The sequence below is a fragment of the Haematobia irritans genome, chromosome 1, assembly GCF_050003625.1.
Source record: "Haematobia irritans isolate KBUSLIRL chromosome 1, ASM5000362v1, whole genome shotgun sequence".
Classification (NCBI taxonomy): Eukaryota; Metazoa; Arthropoda; class Insecta; order Diptera; family Muscidae; genus Haematobia; species Haematobia irritans.
In genome coordinates, this window is record NC_134397.1 from 708,234 (window position 1) to 730,319 (window position 22,086).

Below are 22,086 nucleotides of genomic sequence, written 5' to 3' on the forward strand. Positions count from 1 at the left end.
TTCTACTTTTGTTTGAGCCATTTGATAAATGTGCATAGTTTGCTTCCATTGTCCGGTACAACAAAATTTTCTATTTGGTTTAATTTGTGTTGTTCCTTGGCAGGCTGGACTGGTTTGGTTTGTTGGATAACCACAACAATGGGATTTCGAGATATTTAATAAAATGTAAAAGTTGTTATTTTTGTCCAATACAATGATATTATCTGTAGAATTTGCGGTTTCCCACCACTGAGTATCTTTGTGCAAACCTAATCATATACAGGTAGGATTCGTATGTACATGGGAAATTGATTTTCAGTTTTAAGTTTTGGTGCATAGCTCCATAGAATGCTCGCAGTATTGGTGAACGCCACACTTGAGACCAATATATACAGGGAGATGTAGTTTCGATCACATTAGTACAGAAAAATCTTTGGTTTTCTTTGTACCATAGATCCTAAGTAAAACATTTAAGGACGACAAAATCTTTAAAAATGTATATATTGATGTATGGGTGATTCGTACGGCTTCTGAACGTTGCGTCGTTTTTCATTACTGCTTATTTTGTCCAGATTTTTAATAAGCTGTTTAAAGTGAATAGGAATTGATTAAACTTCGTCATTATTACATAAGTAGAGACATAAAGGTTTAATAAAGTGTTCATGTAGTTCCGTTGGGCTTTAACTGCCAGTTAATAGAAAGTAAATTGCAAATATCCTCTCTATGATTAACTTCAAGCCTAGTACGCTTTAAAAGTTCGTTAGGTAACGTTGCACTAACTGAGCGTCATGAAAATGAGGTTTAGTGATATTTTCATAGATCTCCGTTAGCTGGTAAAGTCGCTTTCCGTATATATAGGGGAATATGATGTCGACATTTGTGTGAATATTGCCTATATTCCACCGACCTATGTTTTTAATGCCTTTCTATAAAAATTGTCATGTTTCATACACATATCTTTCAGAAAAATCTGCTAAAGCAGCAAATTTTTTTGCTATTTCACCCTCACAAAAAAATCGCATCTGTAACATATACTCCCAAACATATTCTGTTTCAAGCATATATTTTTTTAGAATTTGTGCAAACAAAAAAATGTTTGTGCTGTACAAACATATTATGTTTCACCCTAAGCATATCTTTTTAAGGTTGGGAGCCACCGTTAGCATGCCCACCTTGTATACACAAGCTCATAGGTTCGATTCCTGTTTCGACCGAACACCAAAAAGTATTTCTGAGGGTTTCAAAGCTTCTCTAAGTGGTTTCACTGGAATGTGGAACGCCGTTCGGACTCGGCTATAAAAAGGAGGTCCCTTGTCATTGAGCTTAACATGGAATCGGGCAGCACTCAGTGATAAGAGAGAAGTTCACCACTGTGGTATCACAATGGACTGAATAGTCAAAGTGAGCCTGATACATCGGACTGCCACATAACCTAACCTAACCTAACCTAGACTTAAACATTTCAAAGTTTCAATTTTGCTCATTTATCCACATAAAAAATATGTTTCTGAAGCAGAGCACAATTTTTCCTCATTTGATTCTATCACAGTGCTACATTGATATCTTCTTTATTTCTCTCCGTCGCCATCTTTATTTTGTTTCTATTTTAGCCTAATACATCGGGCTGCCACCTAACCTAAACTAACCTACATTGAGAAATATTTTTCCAACTGTCAACTATAGGAATTGCCAGTAAGAAATTGCTATCCGCTTTCAAGTTCATTTTTCGTAAAAAAATATTTTCTCATACAAAAAAATCTTATAGTTAGTTGCACTTATTATTTAGAAAGTACTTTACATTTCACAAGTAGTTTTATAGTATGACAAAAGAATTTTTAACTACCAATTAAGAAAATTTTTAAGGAAATTTCCATCGTATTTTGTAGGCCATGAACTAAACGATTGCTACTTAAAATTTGTAAAATATCCTTTCGAGAAGTTAATTTTCGTTGAAGATACGAAAAATGAACTAAAATTCTGGATAATTCTTGTAATAAATTATTGTAAATATCTTCTTAAATTTACGAGACACTTTTTCTGTGTATATTCTTGGTATTTTGAATGATATAAATATGATGATATAGTCTATTCCATTTGTATTTATTCTGTAATTTCTGTATTAAGGTTGAGTTATATACAATGCGTTCATGCGTCCGTTGATGGAAGGCTTGATATTTTCACTTTGAAGCACTCTAATCAAGTTGTTGCTTTTAAAGATCATATTCAACTCTTCAATCTTCGGACGCATTAACGTATGGTAGTAACTAACATAACATAAAGTAACATAAAGGTTATGCATATGAAATAAACAATAAGTTCAGAAGAATAATTTTGGTGCTACTAAGGCAGGTTACGATTTTCGAAATGCTTCACGAGAGTGCTCGTAAATTATCGAGCTATTAAATCAATATCCTTAAAAAAATTTTTAACTTATGGCACAATCTAAATTAGTAGTGATAATTTTCTGCTAATACAAAATTTAAAATTTTAAGTTTATGAAATAAAATTCTAAAGAAGAACAAATAATTTTTGGTATTGCAAAGTTGATTAATTAAATTGGAAGGCTTCGACTATTGTGTATCCCTAACACATCATTGATTTCTTAAATTTGGAATATCGTAATCTGTTTTTGTTTCAGTACATCCCCTTAATGAAAACAGTAGTTATCATGGAATTTGCTTTAAGAGCTATTAAATAATGTTATACCCATATTGATTTATATCGCTGACCGAAAAAGTTCATACCTATCACTAACGTGTATAAAAATGTTTTCCACTTTGTAATTTTGGAAATTAATACTCTATGACTTTTTAGCGAAATTACCCTAGCATATTATTTTGCTATATTCCTAGAACCATTGGGATAGAGGCAAACTCGAACAAAGAAGAAACTACTCCCGCTGCTGTCGGTTGTCCTGGCTGTCTTCCTATCAGTCAGTCAGTGTGCCACACAACACCACTATTGCTTTAACAAATAATTAAACCACAAATCTTCCGTAGGAGTGCTATGGGTGGATGGTATACGGGTATTTGAGCACGTTTGGGTTTTATATGACTTGGGGTCTGCAGTTGAAAGGAGCCTTGTGAGGCATTAAGTTTTTCTTAAGTTATTAGCGGTTTGTGTATGAGAGTAAAGTGTGCTTGGTTTTGCTGGCAAAAAATTGTTCCTTGCCAGGATATCTGGCAAAATTTGTATTCTCCGATAGGACGGATGAGGCGGCCGTGGTAGATTTTTGCTTTCTATTAAAATTTTAATTGAAAATATTTTTCGTTGACTCCACATAGGGAAATTAGGAAGAATATATTTAGAATTGATATGGCTGGTATGGATAGATGTGCTTGTGTTTGTGGGTGCGCGTAACAAGTTGTATCCTACTACCGTATGTTGAGTTTTGGCTTATCCGCCTTAAGATTGTCTTCAGTGTGGCAACCAAGATTCATAAATTATCTCAACCCACTTATTTGGTGGTTATATTATTCTTAGTGAGAAATAAACAGCTTTTTGTGTGCTTTTGTATGCCTTCACATAGCAAAGGATTGCGTGTATTTGATGGCAAGAGACTGTCTAAAAAGCGATTTTTCTTTCCCACCTGAAAATTATTTATGTCCTGGCTGATTCATAAGCATTAACATGTGAATTGCTCAGAAAGCAGTATTGTGCCCCAGAAAAACCCTACAAGAATTTTAAATTAAAATTTGAGTAGATTTTCAATTATTAACGAAGAGGTTCCAAACAAAATAGAAGCTTAATATTTATGGATATGTGGCGATTCCTACTAAAAAACAAAATGGTAGAGAAAATAAAACAGGGAACAGCCCTAAATCAACTCTTGGTGATATTCAGCACATATAACATACATCATTGACAAGTATTTGCTACGACGGGGCGAATATTAAAATTTTCTAATGTCATCAGCAAAATTTCATTGAGCAGTGAAAAAAAGAAAAAAAGAAAACACCAATAAAATTGAACTAAATCAGAAACTAATGCATTTTTCTCAATAAAACATAAACTGAGACTGGTGAGGGTAAAAGAAGACATTGATACGAAATAAAATTATTATTTCAGGCTCACTGATACCACAGCGGTGAACTTTTCTCTTGTCACTGAGTGCTGCCCGATTCCATGTTTAGTTCATTAACAAAGGATCTCCTAAGTGGAAGAAGTATAAAAAAATATGATAGCTTTAGATTGGCCTCAATGACTCAGAAAATATTCCTTAGCATTTGTTTCTATAATAATTAATTCCATCTATGTACTTGGGTAAACACGTGTGAACTTTCCGAATTGGAAAATCCTCTAATGGAGTGTAATAATTCAAATTTAGTTAAACAATTTAATTAGCAATATTATTACATCGTCACCTAACATTACAAAGGACAACGAACGTAATTAAAATGCGGGAAGAAGTAAAGCGGATATAAAAAGCACACCATTTGCCGTGGATCTGGGAAACTCAATAGAAACAGGAACAATAAGAATAAAGCCTCGGTACACAAATTTTAAGTATGGTTGGTATAGTTTACGCTTTAGTCATTTTTGTAGTGTAAATGTACATTAATTCCACTGTCTCATAGTTTCATGAGTTTATGGCAAGCGTATTACTTGCAAAGAGTTTTTTTTTGTCAAAGGAAAGGGCCTTTACGGATTTTCAACACTGCAGTGCATGTAATAGAAATGTCAGGAAATATTGTCAACATCGTGTGTTCTAGAAGGCAACAATCAAACATATGTGGCGCAAATATATAAAAAATAACGCAGTAGTAAAATGACTGTTGCATTGAACGAGTATATATTAAATTTGTTAATTATTTATATTTGTTTTATTATTTTACTATTTCAATGTAATTCATCTAGCGAAAAAATTGAAAAATTTTAGAGCGTTTCGTATCATCCTACAAACTTTATTAATATTGCGCTTGAGGACTGAATAGTCAAAGTGAGCCTGAAACCCAACATATACACTATCTCAAACAATTGTGCCAAACTGTTAAAGCTATATTTCATTGTATCTCAGAAACTATATGGCAGATACGTTTCAAGTAAATTTGATATTCGCTTCGATGGGATTGCAGTTGAGTTTGTGGATACTTTAAAATGCTTGGGTGTTACGATTGATAAACAACTAAAATTCGAATATCACATTTCTGAGATATCGTCTAAAGTATGATCCACATTACGATGCTAAGGAATTTATTCATTGCGGGTTTGAAAACTATTTCGTTATAAAAGATTTGTTAATGTTGCATGATATAATTATTGCTCAAGAGCCCTTTGAAATTGCCCAGTTGTTTTGTTTCTCTCGATCAACTTGGAATCCTATTATTATAATGCCAAGAATATCATCGGCTATTTTTGAAAAGTCTTTTTCGGTACGGGTGTCTAGATATTGGAATAGTCTTCCACTTATATTGCGAAATTTTTCTCATTCAAAATATAAATTAAAATATCTATATTTAGATCACTTTGAATAAGTAATTTATGATGGATTCATGGCAAGTATAATATATATGTAAATGAACGTCTTCACATTAAAAAACGCCTTCAATGAATTAAAAATTCCGTGAAATGAGTTGCAAATGTATTCTTTGTGTGTATGTGAAATCTGAGTTTCCATTTGTACATTTACAAACATTTACTTTGGCTTTGTTCACCTGTTCCAGGATTTCATCAACTATCAACATTGATTATTAAGTGCAGATTCATTTCGGGGCAGTCAAACAGATGTTTCCATTGTCGTTAAGTAGGTCGAATCAAATATTGACATTGTCATTCTCGCTAAAGCGATAAATTTTACGAAAGGTTAAGAAGGATATCGCAAATTTCAAATTAATATCATTGCAGACATTAAACTTATTCATTCCTTACAGCTTCATGAGTTGTGACGTACAGATGCGTTTTCCTTAATGTGCTATGTTATGCAATATTTAAGCCATTGTCTGCAGATAAAGCGCAGAAAAAAATATGGCCAACATTTTTCGAATTAAAATTTTGAGTTTTAAAAAATGTTAGAGCAAAAAATGTATTGATTAAATAAAGTTTTTAATCAAATCAAAGATCACTTTTAGATTCCCAAAAAATACCTAATGCGAAATAGAAAATACAAACTCTTCCATGCTATCATACGAACCACAATTGCAGGGCAGCGAGATGTGAAATAACATGGACCAAAAATATCTAGGAATCGACTGGATACTAGAGTTCTATACAATTCCATTTGTATATGCAGAGTACACGTGTACTTGCTACATGAGTACATCTATTTGAGAGAGTCGCAAAAAAATTGGTACACATTTTGATAACACCAAAAGCTACGAGTAACTTCTTGTTGTTACTCTGATGTTTTCACTACCAACGAATACATATTTCTCTTACGCTCTTATTGGAGTGCACTCAGGGTGATGTTGCGAGAACAAAATTACGTGGAGTACTACATGTACAACTTGCAGTTTGAGAAATACAAAGTACACTTACTTTCCATTATATATGCTTTCGATTTGTTATACAAAACGGATAACGTTAAGCTAAGTGTGTGGCATATATATATCGATGCCCTCATTCCAGAGTACGCTAAGTCGACTAAGCATGTTTTGATGGAGTTCGCTGTTCTTTATTCTGATTGATGTGAATTGCATCCTGTCAAAAGTTCGAATTTATTGGACATTTCTATCAAAAGTTATGGTTAATATTGTACTTAGCCTGTGTCTAAAGTTTTAAAAAATGTCCAATCCAAAAAGGGCAAAAAGCTTTGTTCGGTCTAAAGGGGTCTAAACCATTTTTGGCAATGTTCTATTATCACTATTTTGAGTTCGTAAATACTAAAAAAAAAAATTATAAAAAATATGATTTAAGACCGAAAATAAGGGAATTTCTATCTAATACGGGTTTTGAGAAATTTCAAAAAACAAAACTTGTTTCTTGTTTCCTGTAAAATTCCCTTTTTAGACTTAGCGCACTTTGGAATGTAGACATCGATATGAAAGATGTGACATACACACATATCTATGATAAATAACAATTGAAAGTTTTGCTTCGAACATAACTGAGAAATACTTGTGGTACCACGTGAAATGGACAGAATGTATGTTGTACATGTTTCTCAAGTACTTGCATTTTTATACCCTTCACCACTACTGTGGTAGAGGGTATAATAAGTTTGTGCATTTGTATGTAACGCCAAGAAGGAGTAATCATAGACCAACCTTTTAGTATACGGATCGGCTTAGAATTAAATTCTGAGTCGATTTAGCGATGTCCGTCTGTCTGTCTGTCCGTCTGTCTGTCTGTCTGTTGATGTATTTTTGTGTGCAAAGTACAGCTCGCAGTTTTAGTCCGATTGTCCTAAAATTTGGTATAGGGTCCTGTTTCGGCTCAAAGACGATCCCTATTGATTTTGGAAAAAATCGGTTCAGATTTAGATATAGCTGCCATATATATTTTTCACCGATGTGGTCATAATTGGCGTGTATATCAACCGATCTTCCTCAAATTCCGTACATCCGAATATTTTATGAGTCTCGAAAAACTTGCAAAATATCAGCAAAATCGGTTCAGATTTAGATATAGCTCCCATATATAGCTTTCGCCCGATTTACACTCATTTGCCCACAGAGGCCAATTTTTTGCTCCGATTTAGTTGAAATTTTGCATAGGGAGTAGAATTAGCGTTGTAACTATGCGTGCCAAATTTGCTTGAAATCGGTTCAGATTTGGATATATCTCCCATATAAAGCTTTCGCCCGATTTACACTCATATGACCACAGAGGCCAATTTTTAACTCCGATTTAGTTGAAATTTTGCACAGGCAGTATAATTAGCATTGTAGCTATGCGTGCCAAATTTGGTTGAAATCGGTTCAGATTTAGATATAGCTCCCATATGTGTTTTTCTGATTTCGACAAAAATGGTCAAAATACCAACATTTTCCTTGTAAAATCACCACTGCTTAGTCGAAAAGTTGTAAAAATGACTCTAATTTTCCTAAACTTCTAATACATATATATCGAGCGATAAATCATAAATAAACTTTTTCGAAGTTTCCTTAAAATTGCTTCAGATTTAAACGTTTCCCATGTTTTTTTACTAACATTGTGTTCCACCCTAGTGCATTAGCCGACTTAAATTTTGAGTCTATAGATTTTGTAGAAGTCTATCAAATTCTTCCAGATCGAGTGATATTTAAATGTATGTATTTGGGACAAATCTTTCTATATAGCCCCCAACACATTTGACGGATGTGATATGGTATCGAAAATTTAGATCTACAAAGTGGTGCAGGGTATAATATAGTCGGCCCCGCCCGACTTTAGACTTTCCTTACTGGTTATTGTTGGTATTTGATAAGCAAGAGTGCTCTTCACTTTACTGCTTGCTCTCTGAGAGAAGAGAGTGTATGTACTATATTCGATAGCGAATTTTATACATGTAGTAAAAAGTTATTCGATGCAGACCTCTACTGGATACTGCGATGAACCAAGTATCCTGAAAGCCGCCAGAAACAGGAGAACTAACTACACCCTCAAAAAAAAAATCGCTTCTGTAACCCCAAACATCATTTTGCTTCAAGCATATATATTTTCAGGATTGGTCCAAACAAAATATTGTTTGTATTGTTCAAACATATTATGTTTCACCTTAGTGCATACACTGGTAGTAAAAGATGTTAATGACATTTTCTTTGTGTGGATATATTTTTAAGGAGCCAATTGGTTACTTCCATTATTTTACTTGCAGCATACACTCTAGGTCTCTCATTCTAAACACATATATGTTTATAGGCTATTTCCAAATTAATATATGTTTGCATCTAAGCATATTATATTTACAAACATTTTATGTCCCAAACATACTATGTTCTAACATATTAACATATATGTCCCAAACATGTTATGCTAGTTTATGAACATTATATGCTTGCACTTAAATATATTACTGCGATGAACCAAGTATCCTGAAAGCCGCCAGAAACAGGAGAACTAACTACACCCTCAAAAAATCGCTTCTGTAACATATACCCCAAACACATTTTGCTTCAAGCATATATATTTTCAGGATTGGTCCAAACAAAATATTGTTTGTATTGTTCAAACATATTATGTTTCACCTTGGGGCATACACTGGTAGTAACAAATTTTAATGAAATTTTCTTTGTGTGGATATATTTTTAAGGCGCCAATTGGTTACTTCCATTATTTTACTTGCAGCATATACTCTAGGTCTCATATATGTTTATAGGCTATTTCCAAATTAATATATGTTTCCATCTAAGCATATTATATTTACAAACATTTTATGTCCCAAACATAATATGTTCTAACATATTAACATATATGTCCAAAACATGTTATGCTAGTTTATGAACATTATATGCTTGCACTTAAAAATATTGTGTAAAAAAGTTTGAGTTCCAAACCTATAATTTTTACACCCAAACATATGAAAAACAGTCTTTTTTGTTCGTGAAGTATTGAGTCGCTCTCTTTCAGATTGTTTATGCTCAATTCATACTAGTGGCGGCTAGTGGAGGAGTAGTTAAGATATAGTGACAACCCGTTATTTCATGCTCACTAAGACTATTCAGTGCTGCCCGATTCCATGTTTAGCTCATGGACCGGTCACCGGTTTCTTTATGTAAAACCGTATAGCGAAGTCTCAATACACTGTTTTTCATTATGACAACTGACATGTCTTTTGTTGTCCCAAGGAGTCTGCATTCGTTAGTGTTTGTGCGCAGGATATGGACATTTGTGCAAATTTGGCCAATGAATTTGCATTTAAAGCTTCTTATGGTGACCATGGCCAAGTTAATCTCGTATTTGGATGCCAATAAATCATGGTGTCATTGATGCATATAATTATCCCCCATCTACACATGTATACCAACATCTTTCCTCCCACAACACCTGTGACTATCAGTCCATCCGCACTCCGCTTGTTCACGTAAATAAATCTCCATCGCAATATGATTTACGTATGGTCATAGGTTGATGGGTATGCGTGTATACATTTTCCATGAGTGCACTTCGGGATAGGGCGAGTGTGTGTGTGTGGTGGCTACTGGGAAACCGGAGCCAGATAAGCATATGCTTAAGCAGAGATTATGACCGAGTGTAATGATATAATAACTGCTCCATCGAGACCATTAGCAATTCAAAGCATGTTTCGTCGTGGCAATTACGGAGCTGTGCAATTATGCCTGAAATCAATACCGGTTGCATGAATGACAACGGAAACCGGATGGTTAAGCAAGAACAAACATAACGTAGAAATCCTTCACACACCATCAAACACACACACCCACACACACAATCTCATCCACCTGCCGTATCCTTACATAGGAATGTAGCCATGCATGTTGGCACGACTTATTGATGCATTCTGGTCATATGTTGATGACGGTGGCAGTGGTTGGGGCATCGTGGCATCGTAATTAGCCATGTCAATTTGTGGGTTGTATGGGTGCCTTGGGTTAGGAAATACGTAATTACTCAGACATTTGACTGTCTGTGCGGACTCTAATCCATACCATATGCTTGCCCATGGTAGTCACTAGAAACGCCAACTACTCATCATATACGGATCGATTTCAATGGAATTTATTAATCGGAAACAATGCTGGTTGTACTTCAAACCGACAGTTACTGCTTATTATTCTCACTATCTATTCTGTTGTCCAAGTGGTGGGGGAGGATGAGGTTTGGGTTGTGATTTTCCATTCGATTTGCAACGAGCTGCAGCAAAATTGGCACTGACTTATTTTCAAAGTTACCCAAAATCGCCTCAAGTGATTCACGCAAAGGTCTAACATTTTCACAACCACTTTCCTGGGAGAACATTTGAGCCGAATAATGTAATCCATGCCATTGGAAATATTCCATAATTAGTTGATGTAATAGGGTGATGCATAGGGTGATGGAATGACCATCAGCTGAAGGTGAAGGCATTTGCACCAATGTTTTGATATCGCTGCTGCCCTGCATCATGGCCACCATTTTGGCTTGCAACAGGCAACGGACTTCTTCGAGAACACCATCTTGTTGAAATTTTGTTTTAATGGAGGCATAAAGTTGATTGATGGCCTCTTCCCTGGCCACAAAATTCTTCGACATTTTGTCTAATGAAACGAAGTTTTATGTTCAGAATTGTGATTGTGATTTCCCTTCAATATTGCTAGTTTAGTAAGTCAAATTTGAAATTTTTGGTAACGCTTTGAACATAAAATGGAACAAGTGAAAAAGTATAACCAAATTTTTGTAGTTATATACAAAGTTGGTCCAATTTTTGATTTTTTGATGTGATCAGCTCTTCTATAGATGAGATAAATAATAACTACACTGAAAAAAAAAGCATCCCCGGTTCCAAAGATTTTGACTTTACTTTAAAAATTTTGGTATTGATTCCGAGCCAAAGAAGCGGAGAATACAAGTAAGGATACTTTTAAGACACAATTCTCTTTTAAATTTAGGTTTTGTGTACTTGCTTCTAGGAAGCAAATTTTAAGTTTCCGTTTTTTCAGCTTTTTATCTTCATATGCTATCAAAGTCCTTTAAAAACGAGTTAACGACAACTTTATTTTCCAAATTGAGACCCGACTTCTAGTAGAAATTATGCTATGTTTCAAGTAAAAAACGTCTTTAAAATAAAGTGTCGAAAAACATGTCTTACATTTGAACGATTTTTTGCTTTGTAGTCAAGAAGCAAACAGACAACAAATTTAAAGAAAATTTCATTAAATTTAAAGAATTTTTCTGAATTATTAAAGTCAAATTGACCTTAGCCCAAACATTTTTTCTTTCATGTTATGATACCCATTTTTAAGTGAAATCACTTAATTATAAGGACTTCATTGAAAAGTTTATCGACTTTTGGACAAGGAAAAAAAACTTTATATTAGAGAAATGCGTCTTCTATACTAAGCAAAATTTGCATTCGTATTTTAAAGACATGAAATCTTTGACCTCACGACAATATTTTTTTCAGTGTAGAAATAGGCCCTGTATAGTACGCTACACCTAAGCTATTTAGTAGCCGGCGACATATTTGAAAGTGTCTAATGAAAAATAGGCTGTGCGTTATACTTTATAAGATTCATCACTTTGGTAGTGTAACAAGTCAAATTTGAAATTTTTGGTAACTTTTTGAAGACAAAATGGAACGGGTGACGAAGTTGAACCACTTTGGTTTTTAGCAACCGAGTGATCAGCTCGTTTATCGACACCATAAATAATAACTTGACATTGAAAGAAATTGACCATAAGTCAGGTAGATATCACTGTATGACACGCTATCCCGAAGCTGTTAGTAGCCATCAGCACATTTGAAAGTTGTTAACGAAAAATAGGGTTTGCGTTGAAATTTATAAGATTCGTCACTTAAGAGTCGTATAGGCACTGCCATATTTGGCGATGTCGGGTATTTCATATGTATTTGACCTACGTCTCTATTTGCCTCGTTAGTGGCAAGTTTGGCATTTTTTGTAAGCGGTGATAATTTTGTGCCACTAAATGTGATGCTTTTTACAATTGTACGCCACTTTTTTTGTCATACTGTGCCACTTTTTAATTACATGAATTTATACTGTAATATATTTTACATATTTCGATCGCATTTGTGAGCAATTTTTCTTTTTTACCACAATACTATCAGTGTAGACTTTTACCGCCTAAAAGTAGGCACGATAAATTTTCTATAGTAAATACACCAGGTTAATCTTGTGAATATTATGGCGTTTTCTTTTCTTGTAAAAAATTCACACTTTTTTTGCATTTTGCCCGGAAAATGTACTCTTTAGGTTCTTTTCTAAAAAAACAGGCAAAAGTGCGAAAAGGCTTCTGTTCTGTTGTGAAAATATCGCCACGCATAGAGGCAAATTACGGGCATTTTCAGCACTGCCAACAAACGAGAGTGCTGCGATTGCCCTGTTTCCTTCTTTGAATTCTTTTCTGCCCGCTGAAATGATAGCATTTTTTTAGGTTTCTGGTAACATTTTAAAAATGCGCATTCTGTACAGACAAAATGAAGGCAAAGCACTTTTTTCAGAAAAGATAACACCATTAGATATATTTCAAAGATTTTCAATTAAATGGAGATAAAATTAATTCTAGACTAGTTAGTATCTAAATAAAAAAATCACTGTGTTTAATTGTTGAATGTTCTTTATGAAAAATTATTCCACTTTTTTAAATGAGTGCGCCACCCTTTATGGCTTGCGACAGTATCTAGGAATTCTCATTGGTTATGCTGGACCATAAAATTGGGAGGATATTTATAAATAATAATTAAGTTATTTATTACAGTTGCTAGAAAAAATAGAGCATTAGAGGTTTAACATGGAATGGGTAACACTTATTGATATGAGAGAACTTAACCACAGATGAGGTTAGGTATAGGGCAACCCTTTATTTGAGGCTCACATACACTAACCAGTCCATTATGGTACCATAGGTGTTGAACACCTCTTTTGTCAATGTTCGCTGCCCGATTCTACATTCAAAAAAGTTTACTTGGATCCAAAGATTTTTACTTTCCCGTAAGGATTTTGGTTTTGATTCCGAGCCAAAGATGCGGCTTCTTTAAAATAAAGAAATTTTTTAGAGACCTATCTGGCTTTAAATCAAGGCTAATAAAATAAAAATAAAAATATTTATTTTGTTTCTTATTCGATCTTTTTCTGTTTTAATAAAAATGTACGCGGTTTATTAACAAAGATACTCACGTACAAACAAAGGCCAGTTTGAAAATCCAAATTTTAACTGGTACTTCAGAGTAAAAAATGTTTTCTTAATTCCAAAAAAACTTTAAACCAAAGACGCTAAATCCTCAAAATAAGCGTTTGAAGCGTTTTAATTTTAAATCTAAAGTTTCAATATTTCAGTTAATTTAAGGACAATTTCTTAAATCAAAAATGTGTTTCTTTATTGGCCTGAGTGCAAAGACATGCAACTTTAACGGAGGGACGCAAATTTATAAAATTTGTGTCCTAAATTTAGTGAAAACAAATTTGGAAGCAAATATTATAAACTTTATTTTAATTAAAATGTCAATATTTTAAAGAAATTTGTACTTAATATTTTGTAAATTTCGCATCTTAAAATTTGGGTTGCGTAATCTTTTATATCACGTAAATATTTTTTTAGTGTATGTTAGCTCAATTGCAAAGGGACCTCATTTGTATAGCCGAGTTAGAACTGCGTCGCATTTTTCGTAAAACCACTTAGATAAGCTTTGAATAGGGTGTAATATACCGCTAACAAATATGGCGGCCGATGTTTACAATTTATAATCAAATAAGGACCCAGAACCTTATAAAATTTCTGGAATATAGGTACACAGATAGAAATAATTATTATATAGGTGGATTAAATTTAAAACGAATTGTTATGTGGTTGAATATAAATATAACCAATTATCATTTTATTTCGTGAATAAAAAAATCATCCTTTACACACGGTGTGTCATAAGTTTTGGCTTAACGACCCGTTTTGCTAGTATGTTCGAAATATCGCCCTCTTCTATGTGTGTGTGGGCGGCTAGGGGAGATGATTATTTAATTGGTATTAAGAAAATTTAATTGCAATCATAGTTAAAGAAATGATTGCCTAAGGCTAGAGTTCAAGAAAGGCAAAAAGTAAAATCGTCTGCAAACTTTTGGCATAGGAAAAAGAAATACCCTTAGAAGTAAACATCGTCTCGTACTCTCTGAACTCTGTGAATGAAATAAATGGTACCTCTTTTTTTATTTATTTTTTTGTCGATTATGGAGAAATTCGAAAGTTCACCTCTTTGGGAATTCTTAAAGAAATTTCACGTAGCTCAAGTATCCCAAATGCAGAATCCGCCATATTGGCTTGTAAAAACCTATTGCGGAACACACAAAGGACAACGAGATGCATTGATGTGTGTGTGTGCGTTTGTGGGAGGATGTGTAAGACTGTATATGGCGAACCCTTAGGTTTCAACCGTATCGGGACTCCCTATCAGTTACAAAATTTATAGCACTTAATGGAATTTAAAAGTTTGTTTATTTTGTGTTGTTACTGAAAGCAATGCCACATGCTCGAGGAGCTGCATTCCATTGCAGTGACTTCAGGTCGGCAAACGTTGTTGGTTGCTTTTGGTTTTTGCATTCGTTTCGTCTTGTCTCTGCCAAGATGGAAGAGCGGGAAGCAGGGTAATGGCAACTAAAATAATTCTTAAATGAATTTATGTTGAAAACGATAATCATGCAAATTAATAGTTTTTCCTTCCCTGGCTGCAAGATATGCAGAGAAAACTTTTGTGTAAGATTGTTCGACAACCTTTTTCTTTGTTCAATCGTTGTGTGGAGGGCAAGAGAACTGCAGACGGCAGATAGAGGGAGTTTTCAGGATATATGGACGTGCTTCCATGTTTGCTTTCTTGTCTGAGGAGAATCCTAAAAGAAGTTGTGAGAAACAATGTAAATTTACTTTTAATCTGACTAAAGTGGCTCTAGGCTGTACATGCTCATCAAACATCAGTTTGAGAAGTGACAAGTTCATGCCAAGCAGGTATCCTGCTGCATTTAAGTGATACCAAACATAGAGTACGATAAAGTGTCTTGTCACTTGCTTCAACTTGAAATTATCTAAGGAAATCTTTAAGGTATGAAATCTACTTGAATTCTATGAAAAGGTGATTGGATATTTATGGATGTTTCTTAAGAGATTAAGCAAATGGATAAACGAGGTGTTACACATTTTGAAATGTTGAGAGCATGAAGCGTTCCAATGCTTCAAACAAAGATAGTTCATATTAACGGAAGGGACGAATTTACGAAGCCGAGTATCCTAAGTAGGAGGTCCAAAGCCGACATCGTTAAAAAACTGAAATGTATGGTTTTGAACATCTGGTAACCGGATTTTTAATTCACGAAACAATTCCTGTATTTCAATGAAATTTCTAGGTACTTTGTCATTTGTTTTATTTTTTTCTTAACTTTCTTCTTATTTGCAATATTTTATTGTTATGTGTATTTATTATAAGTGGGAAATGTTTTAACATTTATAATCCTGCACTTAAGAGATTAAGCGAGATTTGAATCTTGTTATGTAGGTACTCAATAAAAGTAAATGAAAATGTTTTCTCTGAAAGTCGAACTTCTTGTTAAGACGTACTGAACCAGCGAAATAAATAACATATTCTGAAATTCAATGTGTTTTCTATATATTTTGCAAAATCACTTGTATTTAAAAAATCCATATCAGTTTTAATATCTTTCTGTTGATGTGAGCCGTCATTGTCAAAAATTGTTTGCAAGATTATGCAACTTAAATTTTAGGACTCGAAATTTACGCAGTGCTAAGGACAAAATTCTTTAAAATAATGACATTTTAATTAAAAGAAAGTTTATAATCCTTGTTTCAAAAATTTTTTCATTAAAGTTAGGACACAAATCTTGAAATTTTGCATCCCTCTGTTGAAGTTGTAGATCTTTGAAGTAAGGCAAATGTTCCTTAAAATAAAGAAAAACATTTTTAATTTAAAGAAATCGTCTTTAACTCAACTGACATATTGAATTTTTAAATTTAAGATAAAAATGCTTCAAATATAGGCTAAGATTTATTTTAAGGATTTGCATCTTTGGTTTAAAGTTTTTTTAGCATAAAGAAAACAGTTATACTTTGAAGTACTTGGCGTAATTTGGATTTTGAAACTCGAATTTGTTTGTACATGAATACCTTTATTAATACATCGCAAACAGAGAATAAAAATTTTAATTTTATCGATCGTAGATTTAAAGCCAGGGAGTTCCCTACAGAATGTCTTTATTTTAAAGAAGCCGCATCTTTAGCTCGGAATCAATACCAAAATCCTTAAAGAAAGGTCAAAATCTTTGGATCCAAGCAAATTTTTTTTTGAGTGTAGGCGTCCAAAGGCAAAAAGGAAATTCCATCCAAATCCAGAAGAAATGTAATTTTTGGCATGAACAAGTAATTTTGTTCATATCTGGTAAACTATGCTTCGTGGAGCCAAGGAAGAAATCCTTTTTTATATATTTTCTAAAACTTCGCCTTTCTTTAAAGAACTGCAATATTTTCTATAAAGCATTAATAAAATATCTGAGAAATTAAAGTAACAAAAACATTGAGGTTTAGTCATCTGTAATCGATTATTCCTTTTGATTTGAATTTTATGATGGTCAACCTCAGTGTTACTTAGTGTTCCCACTATTTCCAATGGGATTTCATGTCCATTTAAACAGACTTGGACTAGGACAACATTTTTTTTTCAATTCCATTTCCGTTCTTTGTGAATTTCGCACTTCATTTCCGACCAATGATCATTTCTTGCAATTCCTTAGACTTTTCAAAGAATATTCTGAGAATACACAGCTCGAAACGTAGGGACGAAGGAGCACAATGACAAAAATGCAAATTATGCCAGAAATGTCCACAAAGCCATCAAAGAAGCGTCAATGAATGGAAACGGCATAACTCTGTGGGTTGTGGACAGACACAACCCATAGACCACACAACAGTGCCCCTAATAAGGGAATCCATAGCGAGAAGCTCATTACGGAGAACCCCTTGAATGAGTATATTTCATTAGAAACAGATGTTGCTCCATGGACCGTAAAGAAGAATGGGGGCAATGCAAGACGACATCACACAATCACCATATTTCTTAGTGACGAGCATTTGTCACAAGCTCTAGGAGTTTTCTCTTCAATTTCTCTATTGTCCTTGAGAGAAAAAAAGAACAATGTCATAACGCAATATAGACTAGGGCGATAATGATGACGGCGAGGAAGACGACTAGGAGATGAGTCGTCATAATCATCCTTCTTACCACTAACAAAAGCAGAGGCATTATAATGGAGATAGGTTGAAGAAATCACGCGCCTCAACAAATAAACGCCATTGGAAAGACCTAACTGATTTTCCATTTCCATTGATAAATCTGAGGGTTGTGATAAACGTAACGAGTTTATGACGTTGAGGCCCTATCGTGTGAGATTGTCGGACCACTGCACAATTCTGTTGATCATTGACTGTCGCATACCGTTCATCAGTTCCATACGCTTCTTCCCAAACTAGAATCAGCTTAGTAATTTAAGAAATTTTGGCTATTAGAAGAGAATATACCAAAGGATGTATCGGCCATCGATCTCTTTGGTCTCGGACAAAAATTGGCAAACATATTATATTTTGGACGTGAACAAATTCATGGCATAATGGCAATATGAGGATGCCTGGTGACCAGAATATTAGTCCGCCATTCTTATCATGCATTTAGTTTCGGGCGATGCGTCCTATAACTCTTCATGGGCATGGGATGTTTATACTCATACTGGCACGCAAAGGCCCTCGAAAAATGCCTTTCTAGCCCCTTTATCAATTACTGGTGTATAAACACCTTTGCTGCTTATAGCGATGACGGAATATGTGCCCTGGTTGTCATTCTGTTAGAATGGTTGCGCTCCACTGCAGACACAATTGGAGTCTTTTGTTTGTCATTTTCATATTTATTTATCCATTTATTTAACAAATAATGATGACAATTCTGGTGGAGCATACTTACCACATCGCCAAGGTGTCACCACCATCAATTCTAAACAAAACTAGGCATCTTGTATTTGTCAAGGGGTGGAAAGGGGAAATTAATTGGTAGGGGGTAGATTTATTTGTATGTAAATACTTAATCAAGTGGGGATATTGAACATGCCAGGCCCATACATCATCTGCAATGTGATGTCCATGTTGAATGATGCGTCAATTTGGTTAAATTGACTTAAGGTCCTACTTAAAGGAGGACATGTGCTTTCTTATGGCTTTAATCATTGCTTCGGCTTGGCTATTGGATGAGTCTCGCAGAAGTCCTATAACATCACTAATGCCATTGAGGGGTCTTCCTTTCTCACTTTTTGTTGCTAAGGCATAGAGAACACCAGCACAAGCTCCGCGTTTGCCTTCCCAGTTTTCAGGACTAGGGTCGAGTCTTAAAGTAAACAAAATTGCTGCTGTACTACAATTTATTAGGGTAGATTTAAGCTTACTTTTCCAACATATCAAAAGCTTTGGCCGACACCCAAAACTCTTCGCATTTGTAGCATTCATTGGCAATCAGTTGCAATAGGAGGAATGCTTCCGAATTTGTATCTCTGGTTATGAATATATTCCAGGCCTAAAAATGGGAAGTTGTCATTAATGATTTGTGTTGCAGGCATTCTCTATCACTTACCAATTCTGGTCTGCCGGAATGTATATGACATTTGGCCAATATCATGCAGTAGGTGTGCTGATTTTTGATATCCGTATCGGAGATTTGAAGCAACAGCTCTTCTGCCTCCTTGTAATAGCCTGTGGCACACTTTGCCTGGGCATAATTGTAATTGAAGGTATCATCATTTACGAAATAGCTACGTATAGAGTTCATATAGACCAGTACCTCCTCGAACTGGCCGTACAGAAAGAATGCCGAAGCCATACTCTGGCGGCCAGGTATTGTATCGCATTCGGTGGCTGAACTACCCACCAGATGTAGATTTTGTTGAGCAGTTTTAATGTGTTCTTTCTGCAGAGAGAAGAGACGAAAATTTTACCATAGAATGAGAAATGTTTGAAAACACTCATTGAAAATGCGTAAGGAATAAGGAAGGCAACGTTGTCGACTCCGAGTAATGCTCGGAAAATTTATATCATGCCCGACCAGAGAATGAAGCCTCCAAGTCGCGCCACTGACTATTTTCGGCAAGTCGATGCTGTCGCCGATTATCACGGCTCATTTCGACTGAAATGTAGCCGCAAATTAATCACAATAAATTTATTTAATTCTGAACAAAATGTAACTTTGATTTTATGATAAATTGTACAACTAATCTCGGATTCCAATAATTTAATTTTTTAGGCGTAATTGATATGCACCGAATAGACAAATTTGCCAAGCCGCCGATGGTAATATATGAGTATTAGTCGCCTCTGGCAAAAATGGTTTGGCTTCACTCTGGGCCCCATATTGGGGCTAGAACCTCACGCACACTTACGAGGTGAAACCCTATATTCGTAACGAAAGTTTGTGTGCGTGAACAAAAGTCAGAAATGGTGAGATATTGTCGTCTCGAAAATTGCTGGAAGATATTTTGGTGAGTAGCATTTTATCCATATTTGTGATTAGAATATCTGCGATGGTATTAGGTTAAATTTTAGATGAGCAAGGTAACAAATTCGTATTAATAAACTCATTATACTCATTATGCAAAAACACAAGTCGATTGTCATATAATTCAGGATTATAATGAAATGATTTTTAAAGCCATCCTCACTCCCTTTCTCCGTTATAGTTATTTCCTAAAAACTTTATTGGCACTATACCTACCGATCCCAATTGTTGGCCCAGAGCTGCATGGACTACCCCTTTCAATATGTATTCATGCGGTACACTTGGCTGAAGTTCCTTCATCAATGAGTGTGCCTCTTGAACATCACCATTCTTCAAATAAAATATGGCCAAATTCAATCTAGCCTCGGGAACGATATTCAGTAGAGCTGGAAATACTTGCAAGGCACCTTCACCATTACGAAACACCACCAGATTGTGACGTATAAGATCGGCCCCAAAAGTTCCATTGTCAACGATATTCTTGATTTCCTGTTCAGCCACTCTTCCATTGAATAAGCGAAAGCGGTTACAGGCTTTCAAATTGATGGCAATGGTACTATCGGGATATTTGCTGAGATACACGTCCAAGACCTCCTGAGACATGTCATAGTAATCGAGTTTGTAAAAACACAGAGCTAAATAGACATTGACGGCAGCATATTCTCTGCAATAAAAACAAATGGATGGAAGTGCCTAAGGATATCTGTCTTAGTTGACACTATGAAAATCTTCCTTACTTATTGTCCAATAGCAATCTCTTGTATATATCAATGGCTTCCTGATAATGAGCTCTGAGATAGTGTAATGAAGCCACACTCAGTTGGTCTTCCACTTTGTCCTGTAGCGATTCGTGCATTTGCATCACTTGCTCCTCGTTATGAAATTTGTGAGCCAGATGCAGCATCAGGCGTAGCTTGAGTGGGGTATTGGGTATTTGTTCTATCATCTTTTGGGCCTCATCATACATACCCAGATAGAACATGCACACCGCCATATTTAGGTTAATGTCTTCGGTGGGGGATTCTACCTCATTGATATGCTTGTATAGATCCAAAGCCTTTTGATAATCACCCAGATGGAAGTAACAAAAGGCAATCCATTGATCGATGCTAACGAGTTTGTCCTCTTCTTCGGAATCATGGGCAAACTCTAAAAAGGCACGAGCTCCAGTGTAATCACGTTTTATAATAAAATCCTCCAATGTGGGTGGCACTTTTTTTGTATTCGTTGCACTTGGTACATGTCGTGAGTTGGCAGAGTCATTTTTACCACGTGAAAGAATCTAAATATGGGGAAGAATTGTGATTTTTTTTTATTTTGATACTTCTTTGCATTTTGTGTTAAAAATTTACCATGGTAGATAGAACTTTTCATTTGCGTCTTTACCTACACCTGTGAAAAAAAAAACTTCTAAACCATCCCTTATGTCTTAAGTGTTATAGCGGCAGAATGAATGACCATAGCAACAGTTTCTAAGGCGACTCGGGTCGGTAAAACCGTGTATATTTGTGATGTTTGTCGATGGAACTGGCACGTTGATATTGAGATTTTGAAAATAAAGAACACATAGCGATGAAAGAGATTAATGGCGATTTGGAAAAAGGTGTAACATTCTCGAAATTAATTGCAAAATATGAAGGATACTGTTATAGCTTTTGGTTCCTGTATCCCTCACAATATTATGAATTAACAATAACGTAAAAAATGACACTTTCATTTGGACAACACTGCAATGAGGGAAAAGGTAGTGTCACCGTGGTGCAATGGTTAGCATGCCCGTCTTGCATACACAAGGTCGTGGGCTCGATTCCTGCTTCGACCGAACACCAAAAAGTTTTTCAGCGGTGGATTATGCCACCTCAGTAATGCTGGTGACATTTCTGAGGGTTTCAAAGCTTCTCTAAGTAGTTTTACTGCAATGTGGAATGCCGTTCGGACTCGGCTATAAAAAGGAGGTCCCTTGTCATTGAGCTTAACATGGAATCGGG

The 22,086-nt window shown here is 35.0% G+C and overlaps 2 protein-coding genes across 2 annotated transcripts; both read right to left on the reverse strand.

Moving 5' to 3' along the window:
• Window positions 1–10,553: 10,553 nt before the first annotated feature.
• On the reverse strand, window positions 10,554–11,143 carry LOC142236993 (uncharacterized). Its single transcript, XM_075308282.1, has one exon. The coding sequence runs from the start codon at window positions 11,086–11,088 to the stop codon at window positions 10,618–10,620; it is 471 nt and encodes a 156-aa protein (XP_075164397.1). The 5' UTR covers window positions 11,089–11,143; the 3' UTR covers window positions 10,554–10,617.
• A 7,426-nt stretch (window positions 11,144–18,569) lies between these two features.
• Ttc26 (tetratricopeptide repeat domain 26) lies at window positions 18,570–21,655 on the reverse strand. The gene is made up of 6 exons (XM_075288706.1): window positions 21,451–21,655; window positions 20,836–21,380; window positions 20,315–20,762; window positions 19,181–19,513; window positions 18,996–19,123; window positions 18,570–18,937 (listed from the first exon to the last, which is right to left on the reverse strand). The coding sequence occupies exons 1-6, from the start codon at window positions 21,451–21,453 to the stop codon at window positions 18,739–18,741; spliced, it is 1,656 nt and encodes a 551-aa protein (XP_075144821.1). The 5' UTR covers window positions 21,454–21,655; the 3' UTR covers window positions 18,570–18,738.
• Between the last annotated feature and the right edge of the window lie 431 nt (window positions 21,656–22,086).